Source organism: Hydra viridissima, unplaced genomic scaffold, assembly GCF_058129835.1.
Source record: "Hydra viridissima isolate aposymbiotic clone 2 unplaced genomic scaffold, HvirCarnegie_v1 scaffold_4, whole genome shotgun sequence".
Lineage (NCBI taxonomy): Eukaryota > Metazoa > Cnidaria > Hydrozoa > Anthoathecata > Hydridae > Hydra > Hydra viridissima.
This window is the reverse complement of record NW_028324303.1, coordinates 6,279,843-6,294,482: the sequence shown is the minus strand read 5'-3', so window position 1 is coordinate 6,294,482 and position 14,640 is coordinate 6,279,843. Positions and strand designations below refer to the sequence as shown.

Sequence of the window (14,640 nt, the reverse complement as noted above, 5' to 3'; positions counted from 1 at the left end):
ATAATCATTTTATGCTGTAACTCGGCGGTGTTTGCATTTAAAGTAAAAAAAATATAAATGTATTCATCCCAAATGACAAATTGACTTGAATTTTGATTTTAAGGAAAAGTTTTATGTTAAAAACTTTATACTGATACAATATTTGTATCAGTATATATATATATATATATATATATATATATATATATATATATATATATATATATATATATATATATATATATATATATATTCATCCCTAATGACAAATGATTTATATTTTGATTTTAAGGAAATATTTTATGTAAAAAACTTTAAAATCTTTTAACCAATAAACTTTTTTGCCTTGAAGATTGCTTAAGGAAAGACGGAGTATTAAATAGATATTTAAATAGAAAACGTGATAAAAAAAAAACTGAGACAAATGCTTTATTCGTGATAATTGTGCGAGTCTATAGATATAAAGAATTATCTCAAATCCAAATTGGTTTGGGTCAAATTTATTACGTAAATAAATGGGTATAGAATGTGGCTTCAAATCAAAATGCTTGAGTTTTTTCAAAAAACACGAACGAACTTTAATGAATGAAATGTCGTGATAAGCTTAGAAGTTTACTCTACTACGTTGTTTATTTATCTGTTTCCACTCCAAAAAATACCATTGTGGTTATAAGACACGTGGAACCTTCGTGCAGTATTCATGATCAAAAGGTTTAAAGTTCAAGCTACTGTAACACCTAAATGGATATTAATAGAGTATTTTATGTAAACGGGTCAATGAATAAATAACCCGTTCAAGAACCAAGCAAAAAGCAAAAAAAAGTTTGAATTGAAAATAGAGCTTTTAGTTAGGAAAAAATGTGAGTATTATAGTTTTTTATATAAAAAATTTCTTCAGCCGCCTGATCCGTGTTAACAGTTTTTTAGCACAAGTTTTATTGAATTTCATATTTTAAAGTTATTTTTCGCAAATAGAACGCACGCAAATAGAACGCACAAATCCGCCGAAGCGTAAACAATTATCCGAAAAGTGTTTCCTTTTTTTTTTTGAAAGAAATTTTTTTTTTTTCTATATTTAATTTTCAAGTAATCGATGCAAATTGTAACTATCATCTTTACGCATTAGTAGCAGTGATGTTGGCAAGAAGAAATTGCTATTCTCAATTGTTCGTCCCTTCAAGAAACTTGCATGCAACTACCGCTCCTTTAACCACCATAAACGGTATACTAACCTGTCGAGATTATGAACGGAAAAAAAAAAAGGTTTGTTTTGCTGATGAAAAAGCTGGAGGCGTTTTGTGCCAAGTGAAAGTTTTTGAAACGTCACAGCATTTCGACGAACACACGTTGTCTTTTTTCGGCGGAATAACATTAAAAAGATCTGTTTTTAAAGAAGAAACACTGAAAAAGAAAAACCTGTGTGTTTTGACATATGGTACTGCTGATAATGCGAATGTGTTTGGTTTAGTTGCTGTTAAAAAAAACTTAATTTATAAGACTGTTTATGCTCGTATAACTCTTGATAAATGGAATACCTATCGTGACGTAATGTGCGGGCATATACAGCGCGAGAGTTCACTGGATTTTGATTGCTTTTTTTTTTTAATGGCAATAAAGGGCGAACAATTTTCAAAAATAAAAGAACGCATCGAATTTGCTGTTTATTTTCGAACGAACGAGGAACAATCTTGGGACAACAATAACGAAAAAAACTACGCATTTCATGACGTCTTTTAGTTGTTGTTTAAATTTCTTTCTATCCAAATATCTCTATATTATTTTGCTTTGATGTTTTTTTAACAAAAACAATTTTAATTCTTTTAAATCTTATATCACACATATTCAATTGAATCATTTTTTCCTGCAAATTTTGCGTAAAATTTATTTGATGTATATTTTTTATTTAAAAAATATTCAGCAAATATAAGAGAATTTGACTGGATAAACAAACTCGATAACTAATTGAAAATAGTTGTAAAAAAGAATATACAAAATGTAAAATATTTATTTTAAAAACTTTGAATATATCTATTGTTTATAAACTGGGTACCTAAAAAGAAATTCCTATTTTCGTTTCTTTACAAAGTTGATAAGCATAACAAAGAAAGAACAAAACATTTCGCTTCGAACTTTGCTTTAAAATATCAATTCAAGTTTGAATGTACATATAACATTTCTATAATGTAAATATTTCTTAATAAATTATTTTTTTTTTTTTGAAGTTATTATTATTTTATCTGTAAATAGTTTTTTTTTTAAATTGAACTTTGACTTTGATTAATGTTGTTTCTTTTTTTTTTCCAGCCAAAAAAAAAAACTTTTTTACTTCTTCTATTTTTTTACTATTTGCAACTTAATACAATATTTTTTATATCTTTTATAGCTGCACAGTGTTTTTAACAAAGCAACTTCAATTTAAAAAAATATCAATTTAAAAAAAGGAAAAATAATCTTTATCCCTAAAAAATTGGTAAAAACAACGAATATTTAAAAAATGGGAAAAAATTTCAAAATTACCTTTAAAATGGGAATACAACCTTTATATCTTAAAACATGGGGAAAAGGGGGGTTGAAAGTCTTTGTTATTACTGTTAAAAATTTTAGATTTTGTCGATTGGAGTCGCAACGAAAAATATTTTGACCATAGTTTTCGAAAGTATCCTTCAATTTTTATTCAAACATTTTATAAAAGATAACCATGAAAACCAGGCTCCTGTACTTTTTACGTCATAAGAAATAGTATTATAAAAAAAAATAAGCTAAAATCAAAACATCATGACACTCTCCCTTATTTAATTTAAATTTGTAAAACAAATGTTTTATTTATTTGAAGAAAGACTGTCTTTCATCTTTTTCTTAATGGAGAATTTTTAAATTTGCAATAAGAACACACATTCTTCTCTCGTGTTTTTTTCTTTGTGTTTTAAGTTTAGACCATATCTTCTAGTTTACCACTGTCAAGTACAATTTCATTCAGGTATAGACGCTGTATTTCTGATTTTCAAACGCTTATCTTAGCGGTTTGAATTCTACCAACCTTTAAAATATTTTTTATAAAGTTTAAACATTGAAGATCAGTTTTAAAAAAGGCCCAAATCTATTTTTTTTTCGTTTAGTTTCAAATTGTTAAGTAATTGAAGTTTTTTTTTTTCATCCTTTTTTCAAGAAAAAAGGACCATCAAAAGCACGCATGTCTTTTGCCAAAAATCTCAAGACCCAAGACAGGTAAATGTTCAGCTCAATACAGAACTTTCTAACTCCAAAATGACATAACTTGGATCTACTTGAAACAAGCCAACAGGCAACGGAGTTGTTAAGCTATACTATAGTGAGAAGTTTTCTGCTGAAGAAAAGAACTCTCTGAGTTCAGTCAGAATTTTTGAAGAAAAAGGCAAAACAACTGAGAAGACTGACGTTGTTAATTGCAAGAATTCAGAAGAAATAATCATGTTCCAATTGAAAGGGAGTATTCAGCAAATCACCTCATTAAGCTTGAAATCAATCAATTTAGAGGATCATTTTTGAAAATAAGTCTTGGTGCTGTTAACAAATCCCTGGGAATTGATGAAACATCTAGTCCTAAATAGAAAACCTTAAAAGTACCGTCTACTTTGACAACACGTGACACAAGAGTCAAGCGGCAATTGCAGAAGAAGTTCTGAAATCCTACAAGAACATTAAGGCATTGCTGGATTTGGTCAATTGAGGTTTAACCTTAAAATTATCAACCTTTTTTATGGAATTCAATTCAATCACCAGCAAACACTCCTGCTGTTAGTCTAAAATTGACTCAGAAAACGTTTCCACTAGAGGAGATTCAAAAACATTTTGAAAGTCTAAAGACAATTACAACAGGTTTGTTGCTAATGGATTGAGCAAAAGCAAAATAAAGAATTTAAATAACGTCATCGAAGTTTGATTGGTCAAGGCTAAAGACTCTCAGCTTTTACTGGATTTGAATCCAATAATGGAGCTTCATCTACCTTGGGCGATATTAACCATCTTTTCAAGAATCTTCTACAGTGTTGGCCAGAAGCAAGATACTGGCCTGTAATGTTTATTTAGATGCAACTATTTTTTGGTGGTCAATTTTCCGGGACTGAGTGCAGTAACCTGTTAAAGAATGTTGACATACTTCAAAAAATGGCTTAAAAAATAATTTATATCTCAAGCTATTGGCTTCGTTGAAAAGTTGTTTGTTGAAAATTTATTTTTTGGACAAACGTTAGGTAAAATATTCCTGAAAAAAAAACCATCAGTTCAAGAATTCATCCCTCTTCTTATCAGTCACTGTGACTCCTAAAGCACATGCTATTTTCTACTATGCTCTAGAATTAATTGAACGTCATGGTCCACTTAACTAAGTTTATTCAGTGAATAAGCGACAAAAGCAATGCATTCGATGTTCAAAAAACATTAAGGAAGATACAAAAGAAATAAATCCCATCCAGATTATGGATCCATGCCTTTGCAGTAAATTGTCGACTTCAATAGCAAACATTTTTAAAGTTATTGAAGAAGTTTTTTAATTATAAATTATTAATAAAAAAATATAATAAAATAAAAGCACACCTTATGTTGCTACTGTTCAGCGGTTAGCATATTTAATTTTGCATTTTTCTGTTTTCGGTAAGATTGATTAACAGAAACTTTATCCTACTGAAACTTGCTAACTAAAGGTATCTTTAATTGAAATCTTAAAAATTGAACATCTCTTTTAGGCAAAGCTGAGAGATTTTGATATTTAGCAGTTATCTGCCATATGTGAATATTGATACCTCTAAAGGGTTTTCTTAGAAATCACCGTAAGAATTAGCTCTGAAATTTACAGACCATGATCACATTGTTAAAAAATTGCTTATAAAAGGCAAAAAACCAATTTTAAATAGTTTTTTAGTTCCAGAAACTATTAAATTCTATTGATTTTTTACTTTCACACTTTCGTCTTGATTAAATGTGAAAAACCTCAATTTTTTAGGCCACCATCTCAACAAGGACCTATAAGAGATGGACGTGCAACCTATTGTTTTACATCAAAGAGGCCGCAAAAGTCAGCGAGCCATGCGAGTTTCTGACAAACTCTAAATTTTCACCCGTCAACAAAAAAATCTATTAAAATGGCTGCACACAGGTTTAAAACAGAAACTCTGATCACGTGGTATTAGTTTAAACTTTTATAGCATTTGTTTGATAAGACTGTTCAAGATAAAGTAACTACTTCACGCGTTGACAAATTACTAAACAAATTACACCAAGGTAAAGGAAATTAGTTGTCGGCACGAATAGATTTTCATCATTTTTCCAAGATAAACATTTGTAAATTTGTGAACTTTTGTTCCGTCAAACAAAAGTTTTGTTCCGTGTAAACAAAGTTCCGTCAATAATAAAATACACCTGTAAGGTTAATTTTAAAATGACTAAAAAAAGTATAGCGAAATATAAAAAAGCTTAAATAGAGTTTTTAGTTAAGGCTTGGTTTCATTCAACTCCTTGGTACTTCATTCACCAGGCTTAATTTTGTGTATTTTTTTAGTATTCTTTCCGATACGTCGCCATTTTTTGCCTCGATTACTCTATAAACTCCATAATACATATTCCACTATGCATTATTTTTTAGTAGTTGTATTTTCTAATGGGCTTTTTTGTAATTCGTTTGATAAAGCAAAACCTTTTAAAAAGTTGTTCAAATTTACAATTATCTTGCAAAATGCGCCCAGATAATTCATGTTTTTGTTTTTCATATTTCATATATTATTTCATATGTCATAAAAAGCACATAATAACTCATTTGTTTTTGTCAAACAAAAATCAGTTTATATATAGCTGGTAAACCATACCATGTTAATATTAAATACTTAGTTATTCTTGAGGTTTGCCATAAATTGGCTTTGCTAAATTCTTTAAAACTGTGACAAATAACTTTTATTTTTATTGTATTTACATTCATTTTATGTATAAGTTATTTATCCTTAACTGTATATAATTCTGTTGTTAAATATAAAAGAAGAAAACTCTATAATATTCATAAACTGGAAGTCTACAGCAATATAATAGATGGAGTAGTTCCCTGGACACGAAACCATTATGCTCCAGGTAGCTACAAAACTAGCTGATATTGTGTATTATTTATTACATCTCTAGTTATACATGTACTAAAATGGTTAAGTAAATGATCTCAATTTCTATATTATCACCAGCGTTATATCTAAAAGTATTAAGAATATCTAGCTATATAAAATTAAACTTAAAACCTGATTCTATGGCTGTTAACTTGAATAACTAAAAGGAAGTTGATGTGACTGGTTAGACGAGACCAAAACTTTTCGACGAATCCGACAGACTTCAATATAGTTTAATTTCTATTGTTTAAAACAAAAGATTTGCAACAATGCGCAACGAGCATGGTTCGCAAAAAAAGTAATAGGTTGCACGTCCATCTCCTATAGGTCCATGATCTCAACAATCAGACCCAGGCGCGGATTAACCATTTGTGGGGCCTGAAGCTAAGTGAATTTTTGGGCTCCAAAAGCTTACTACCAAAATATAAGTAAAACGTAATGAAACACAAATAAACTTTGGAAAAACTATAAATTCATTTTAGTTCATAAAAATAACAATAAACATAATAAAATTTAAATTTTTTGTTTGCGGCATTTTTTATTTGCAAATTCTCTTATTACTTCATCATAAGATACTGATTTTGTTAAGTCATTTTCAATTGACAAAATTGAAAGATAATTAAGTCTGACTTCCAGCATTGTGGTGCGATACTTATTTTTAATAAATATTAATTTTGAAAATGCTCTTTCGGCCTCACAAGTGGTTATTGGTAAAGTTAGAAATATCTTTAATACTGTATATAAATTTGGAAAAACATCTATTAAATTTCTCTCGTATATTAATTTAAGCATACTGGAACATTTTGTTTGTTTTTCTTTATTTGTAATTTGAAGATATTCCCTAAATTGTGTACATTCATTTATTAGTCCAGCATCTGTCATTATTGTAGAATGAAATGACATAATTAATGCTTTCCATGTCTATATGAGAATGATCTTTTTTTCCTATATTCAAAAGAAATTTATATTTCTTATTTATTTCTTTGTATACTCTTCCTCTTTTCGATAATTCGTTTGCTAAAGATCAAAAAGGACATTGTACACCTCCTCTACCCGAAACTTGTCCTTGCCATTAAAAATGTGTCTTTCGCCGCTTGTTTAAATCATTATCATTTCCTGTAATTTCTTCACTCAAATTTTTAGCTTTTTTTTCGAACTCGTTCATTTTTTCTTCTGAATCTTTTCGCATTTCTTTTACAAATAATTCTAATGAGAAAATTAATTCTTATAGAAATCAATAATTTTAATAACTCTCTAAAAATCTCCGCGTCAAATCGCACGAAGGGAATAAAAAAATCTATATAATAATCAGATAGTTGATAATAATAATAAGAATAATAAATCTGATCTGATGAACATTTTAGCTCTATAATTCTTCTTCTTTTTGTATTTTTCTTTAAAGATGTGTTTTTATTAGTTGAATTATCCTAATCCTTCAATTGTAAGACTCTTCTTTTGTTTATATTCATAGGCTTTATTTCTGTGTGATTTTATATTTACAATAGAATAAAATAAATATCTTAAGCTATTGTAAAATAATGATTTATTATTACTTCCTACCTGTATCACTACTGATGTTAACATGAAATTATCCATTTTTTATAGAATAAAAGTAAATAATTGTAAAAAATATTACAAATTTAGATATCGGGACTACAGTTCGATACTGTCAAATTTAATCTAATAAAGAATCAGAAAGTAAATAAAAAAACATTTCTTTTTCTTATTTTCAATTTCTTTAATTTTTTTAAAAATTTTTTAGAATTGTATTTGATATAAAGTTGAAAGTGTTCGGGGCCCTCTTTTAGCCGGGGCCCTGAAGTTTCAGCTTCATTAGAGTACAGGTGGATCCGCGCCTGATCAGACCAACTGCATCCTTTTTACTGTTTTTACCAGTTTTATAGCAAAAGAAAACCTTCCGGCGTGAATGACACAACACAACTCTTCGTTCACAACGTCTAAGTTCCCTAGCAGTTCCTTCTAGCAACCAGTTAAGTGAGAGATACTTGTATCGAGCAAGGCCGATTTTTATGTCAATTACTAATCATCAGCGATTAATCGATTTAGGATTTAAATAACAAAATTCTCTCTCTTTAATTGTTACGTAGGTGGCAATGCTAACAAATGCGTCTAATCATTTAATCATGATTGTTGAGTCATTAATCGCTGATTAATCGTATCTGGTTATTATCAGCGATTAATCGATCATTACTGGATCTTTATTGATTACTTCGAAAGTAAAAATGACCGCCTATTGGTCACTAAAAATACGCCACACATCACAAGATGATCACAAACTTTTAATCGGTGGTTTAATCCCAAATTTTTATTCGGCGGTTAGTTCCAACCAACAAACGATTACATAATCAATCGTGGTTTTAATTATTACTGTCAAACATCCGGTGACTAGGTGATAGATCAAAAGGTCAGAAGTCTCAAGTTGATAGCTACCTTAAGTTATTATAAAATGAAAATTGTAGCATTGTGCTGATTTTTAATCACAATATCATCTACACTCAATTCCAGTTTTGAAATAGAAATATGAAATTTTTTCAGTTCGTTTTTCAGACATTTGCTCCGATATGGCAGCCAAATACTTGGGAGTGCGGATTTGTCGAAGTCGTTTTAACATCCTCGAGAAAAAAGCAAAGTTACTAAACAATTAGTTCTAACAAACGAATTAAATTCCGAATATCACATGTTGCAAAATATAAAAAGATCTTTCAACATATATAAATATATTGAAAGATCTTTTTATATTTTGCAACATGTGATATTCGGAATTTAATTCGTATATATATATATATATATATATATATATATATATATATATATATATATATATATATATATATATATATATATATATATATATATATATATATATATATATATATATATATATATATATATATATATATTGTTTTAAAATTGTCAAAATTAGTCTTTAAACCTATTGCAACAAAACCCACTTTATTAAATTAGTTAAGGAAGGAAAGCTGATGTAGTTTTTATCTTAATCAAACAAAAATTATTTGTTTACGTCTACAAAATTATGAGTCTAAAACTTTTATACTATTATAGACTTTAATACTATTTTAAGTTCTGTTTATGTCAAGGACATGAGAATGTAATTAAATTAAATGCTTCCACCATTTCAATTTATCATTATTTGTGTGTATTGCTGTTAAAAGCATCTGGCATTATGGCTAATTATCCATCTACCATGTTAACAAGTGGTAAGAAACTTGTAAGTACAAAGAGTGGTCTACGTATGTTATGCATAAATGATGCTGAAAAATCTGCATTTGAAATTAATGAACCAACTTGGCAAGTGGATTGTGAGGTTACACTTTTCCTTTAAATATTTTGTACTAATTAACTCATAAATCATCCTTATTCATAGTCTATTTCATAATCTATTTTATATAGAGTTGTAATTGTTTAAATTTATTTTGGAAAAGAAATGTCTTTTTCTGCAAATAAGCTTTAGCAAAGTTTTGTAAATCTAAAAATGTGTCTCATTTTTAGATTTACAAAAGTTTTAACTTTTATCTGTTTGTGTATTCAGCCATGGTTAATGTTGATCTGAATTTAAGATTTTCTCAACAGAACAAACAGTTGAATTTTTTTGAAAACAAAACAAACAGTTGAATTTATATCATATTATATGTATATTACATGTATAATTCATTAAAAAAACTTGTTTCACTTGTGAATGTTTTGTTAGTAATCAATTAAAAGAAAATAGTTAATTACCTTAAAAGCTTTGTAAGTAAAATAGAACAGTTTTAATGGTGGTGCTAGGTTTTTTCTATTTATTAATTTCTGTTCAGTACCAGTTGAAGAAATTTAACATACAGAGTTTAGCTGAACATTATGTTCATAACATTAATATAACCCAAAAATTTACCAGAAAATTCCAAAAGTTCCATGAATTCCAGTTAAGAATTTAAATTAAAAGAATTGTATTTTGAAGAAAAGTTTTTCTGTTCCTTTTCAAATTCTTATTAACTTAGATTAACATAAGTAATTGATTTTCAATAGGAACAGTGTTAGTGAAAAAATAAGTACTTCTAGAGTTGATTATAAGATTTCCTTTTAAAACAGTTACTATTCATACTGCTGTATAATTTGACTCTGTATAAGTAAATTAATCATACATTACTTTAACATCTTTATGTTTTGATTTGATATTTATAGAAGTTAACTTCTTTTAAAACTTTTTAACTTTTTTAACCTCATTTTTACAGTTATACGTCAGTATATAACTTATACATCAGTGTTTCTAATAAATTTTTCTTTGTATTTAAATTTTTAGAAAACAAATTAAATTTTCTTCTTCTTCTTCTTTTACTCCTTCTTCTTCTTTACATTAGCATTTTACAAACAAACTTTATAAAGTTTGAGCTTTCATTTTAAACCACTTTTATTAGGAGTCATTGTTTTTTCTAAATTTGAGGGAACAAAGAAACTCATTTTCCATTTATAATGGTCTCTCCATTATAAGTGGAAAATGACTTTCTTTGTTCCTTCAGGTTTTATTGAAACTTTAGTTTAGAGTGAGTCTTTAGCTTTTTGCTAAAGACTCACTCTAAACTTGCCAATTTTTTTTTTAAACTTGGATAAAACAAATAGCCCAACAACTTCTTCTGTTAAACACATTACATTTCTAATAAATTACATTTTAACAAAAATACTTTTTTTTTTTTTATTACTTAGCACCCAATTTGTAATAAGTGCAGTAAAAGATTCACACTGAAATACAGAAGGGTAAAATTTAATTTATTATAAAAAAATTAATCTATTTGGTAAAAAGATCAAAAATAGAGTTTTTTTTTAATTTAATTCTTTTTCCTTTGTTTAGCATCATTGTCGAAGGTGTGGAAAAATATATTGCAGTGATTGTTGCACTAACAAGTTTGCTCTACCGAGACTTTCTTTTGTTGATCCACAACTTGTTTGTAAAGACTGCATTGACAAAGTGAAAAAAGAAATTGACCTTTATGAAAATTTAGTCCCAATCCTCACAAAAGGTTACAGTAAAAATGAACTTTTTTCTGTGATTTAATGGAGTTTAATAGCATATATCAATTAATAAAAATTTGTACAAAGTTTCTTGTATTTTTAAGTTAGTAACAATCGTACTGTTCATGTTAAATTTAACTTAATGCTAATTTTTTTAACACCAATTTAGCAGAGATTAAAGAGCGTTAGAGTTTTTTTTTTCTTATTGTAATTTAGGTTTGTAATAATAAACACACAAAAAACTCTTCCTTTACTAAATCTCTGTTATTGTTAACATGGTAGTAGAAGTTGTACATGGCCCTGATAATTGAACTAATTTCAGAATTTTTTTAGTTTAGATCTAAGGACTGTTTTAGTTTATAAAGTTTATAAGTTTGGTTTAAAAAACATTTGGATTAAAAAAACACTGAAAAATTACTTAGCAATATTTCCAAAAACGAGCAAATAGGCAGAAAACCAGTACCAGTATCAACTAAAAGAAATTTATTTAAATTATTTAATTAAGAATAAAAAGTCATAACAAAGTTCAAGCTGCGAAAACAGTAGTGTTTCTGAGTTCTACTTCAGACAGATGATGAAAAAATGTTAACTTTAAAGATTACTGCCATGTTTTAAGAGAAGATAAAGCATTAGTGGTCATGAAAACAGCATTTAGGAACTTTAGAAAAAGTCTAGTGTTAATGCATTATCTCAGACCTTCAATTAAATATTTTCTTGTATGTGTTTAAGAAGAACATAAAAATAAAATAAAATGATGGTATCACCCATTTTGACTTTAATTCAATTTGTTAATAATCATTCTGTTAATCAATAGATTGATGTACTTTTACTTCACAAAAAAAAAACGTTTTTCAAGTAATACCAAATAAATATTTTGATTCCCTCCTCATATAAAAAAACTTCTTCATTTTCTTAAAGTTTCTACTAGCTTCTTTTAATTTAGGTGCTGAATTTCTTGTCAATGAAACAAATTCTATGCTCTGTAAGCTCGATGTTAAATCACTGAGGTACCAATTCCCTTTTATTTTTATATATTTTTTTCTGTTAGTTAATATGAAGGGCAAACATGAGAGAGTGCAAGCACTGATTTTACAAGAAAATCCACAGTGATTTTATGTACCTTGTGCTTATCATTTCTCATCCAGGACCTCATAAAATCTTGGTATTGCCTTGCTTTAAATATACCAAGCATAAAATCTTTCTAGTTTTTGGGGTTTTTTTAATATTTGTTTTAATATTTTTAATGATAATAAGGATTTGTACAATCTGTAAACACTGCTAAAAAACATGACTCAAGTGCACCACCTTTTTTATTACAAATTATGACTTATTGCAAATAATGAAAGTTTAAATTTGAAATCTCATTTTTCATGCAAAGAACTTAATTTAAATTTCAAGCTAATTTCCATAATTTAAAACTGCTAAGAATAACCAACCTAAAACAGTAACCAGCAACAATTCTCATTCCTGTAATAATTATAACACATAAACGCAAATCAATTAGGAAAAAAAAAAGTTGAATGCTATTGTGTTGCATTTCAAATTTGTTATTTATTAATAACCAATACATTTTAAATAGACATTGAAAATTTTTTTAAAAGATTAAAAAAAGCTTAAAATTTACACAAGATAAAATGGAGACCAATTTTTAAAGTTTTAAATCCTTTTAAGATTTTAATCTTTTTTTTTTTCTTGATCTAAAGTAAAAAAAAGCAAAAAAAAAGTGCAAAATTACATTAGAGCTGACAATTGTGTAAAGTTATGTTACGCGATAAAGAATAACATTTCTTCAAGAATATCTCTCTTAAAATGGAGAAATTTTTATTATTGCTTCAAAAATCTATTTGTCTAAACCAGATGTATGGATAAAAGTTTGAAAAGGTTTTGAAAGCCTTTAATACAGTGTAAGGGTTTTGAGAAGAAATGAGTCAGCTTTTTTTTTTACTGAAGTTACAATTCCATGGTTTAAAGTAATTCATAAAGCCTTAACATATTGATCATTCTCAAACTGCACCCAATTTTTTAACATGTCCATGAAATTTTATGCTAACTTCAAAAAAGAATTAATTTAAAATGTAACAAAATAATCAGAAAAATAATCAGAAAATTCAATAACAGATTTTTATTTTTATTTTATACCAACGTAAAAGGATTTTGTTATAGTTTCTATATAACTTTCTAACAACTTAGTTTCCAGAAATCCAATCAAATAAAGTATTAGAAAATAAAGATATTTTTCTAATTTCTAATTGTTTTAGAAATGATTTATAAGTCAATTTAAATAATTTTTTTTTTAAATACTGATGAAAAACTGTTTTCATTTTTATGTATTTTATTCTTATGTATTTTTATGTATAATGCAAAATGGTTTCAAATTTTTTTTAAAGTTGAGAATGGTCTCTTAAAGTATCTTTCATTCTGAGCTTCTCTCACGAGTTCCATTATCTTTTATTCTGAGCTTCTATTACGAGGTGAATTAATAACAATACGAATTTTTTTTATCTTTCAGAGAATTAACTTTCCAAGGCTCCACTTCTAATGAATATCAAGAAGGAATTCTTTTACGAGAAATTGAATCGTTCCAGTGTATTCTAGAAAATGTTGAAAATAATTTAAGTATGATGTTGTAACTTTTTTTTGTTAATTTTCTTAAAAGGATAATGAGTTAAGAATTCAGTTTAAATGAGTTTTTTTAGGAGCTGGACAACTTGTTGGAGTAAATATAAAGTATAAGTCAGGAACGGAACCCAGACATCTGAAGCTAAATGTACAGAACAGTGTAATTAGTCGTAAGGAAGCTATCACTTTCTTGCTGACACTGCAGAAGGTAAACTGGGCTTCTCAAATAAAATTATTTAAAGATCTTATTAATTATATATTGTATATCGTCTAAATATTATTTCAGTTTTAAATGTTTATAGTTTCATAAAGTTTGTATCTTTATCGACAATTTTAATAACCTCATTACTGTGTCACTCTCTGTTGTGAATTCGTCATTGACAACAAACTTTTTTCACCGTGTTTTTCTTTTAGGTGATTCGCTTTATTTATGATTCCAGCTAATTTTCAGAATTATAACGGTTTTACTACATTTGGTATGCTGCAGTGTGGTCAGATGGTGAAAAAATATTTCGATTGGGCGATTATTTAAAGTAAGCTTTACAACCCCCACTTCCACTCCAAACCTGATATGTAAACAAATAACACTTGTTTTGTTCTTTGTTGACGATTTTGTATTCATAAAATGTTGTAACATAAGCTACGTTTCACCACATTCTGTTTATACGTAATTTTTATACAAGTTTTTTAAATTCTTAAATATTTTATTTTTAAAAAGTATGAAAAGTTTATTCTTTTGTTTTAGTGTAAGTGATAATAGTATCAAAAAAATAATGAAATAATAATCTAATAGAATATGATAAAATCTAAGAATTTATCTATCTTCTTTGGATTTACACCTATTGGTCGAGTTTATTACAACTTTAGCATCTGATCAATATTATTGGAGAATCGT

General features: G+C 27.4%; 1 protein-coding gene across 1 annotated transcript; it reads left to right on the top strand.

Moving 5' to 3' along the window:
* Nucleotides 1-9,186: 9,186 nt before the first annotated feature.
* On the top strand, nt 9,187-14,463 carry LOC149889578 (zinc finger FYVE domain-containing protein 21-like). Its single transcript, XM_090083801.1, has 7 exons — nt 9,187-9,444; nt 10,821-10,871; nt 10,966-11,134; nt 12,070-12,133; nt 13,636-13,742; nt 13,823-13,953; nt 14,160-14,463. Exons 1-7 carry the CDS (start codon nt 9,304-9,306, stop codon nt 14,187-14,189), a joined length of 693 nt encoding a protein of 230 aa, XP_089939927.1. The 5' UTR covers nt 9,187-9,303; the 3' UTR covers nt 14,190-14,463.
* The last annotated feature ends 177 nt before the right edge of the window (nt 14,464-14,640 follow it).

Excerpts from the sequence above, each read along its gene's own strand:
- LOC149889578 (XM_090083801.1), top strand. The coding sequence starts at position 9,304 with ATGGCTAATTATCCATCTACCATGTTAACAAGTGGTAAGAAACTTGTA. Across the intron at positions 9,445-10,820 it reads CTTGGCAAGTGGATTGTGAG|CACCCAATTTGTAATAAGTG; the intron begins GTTACACTTTTC and ends TTTATTACTTAG. Across the intron at positions 13,743-13,822 it reads AAATGTTGAAAATAATTTAA|GAGCTGGACAACTTGTTGGA; the intron begins GTATGATGTTGT and ends GAGTTTTTTTAG.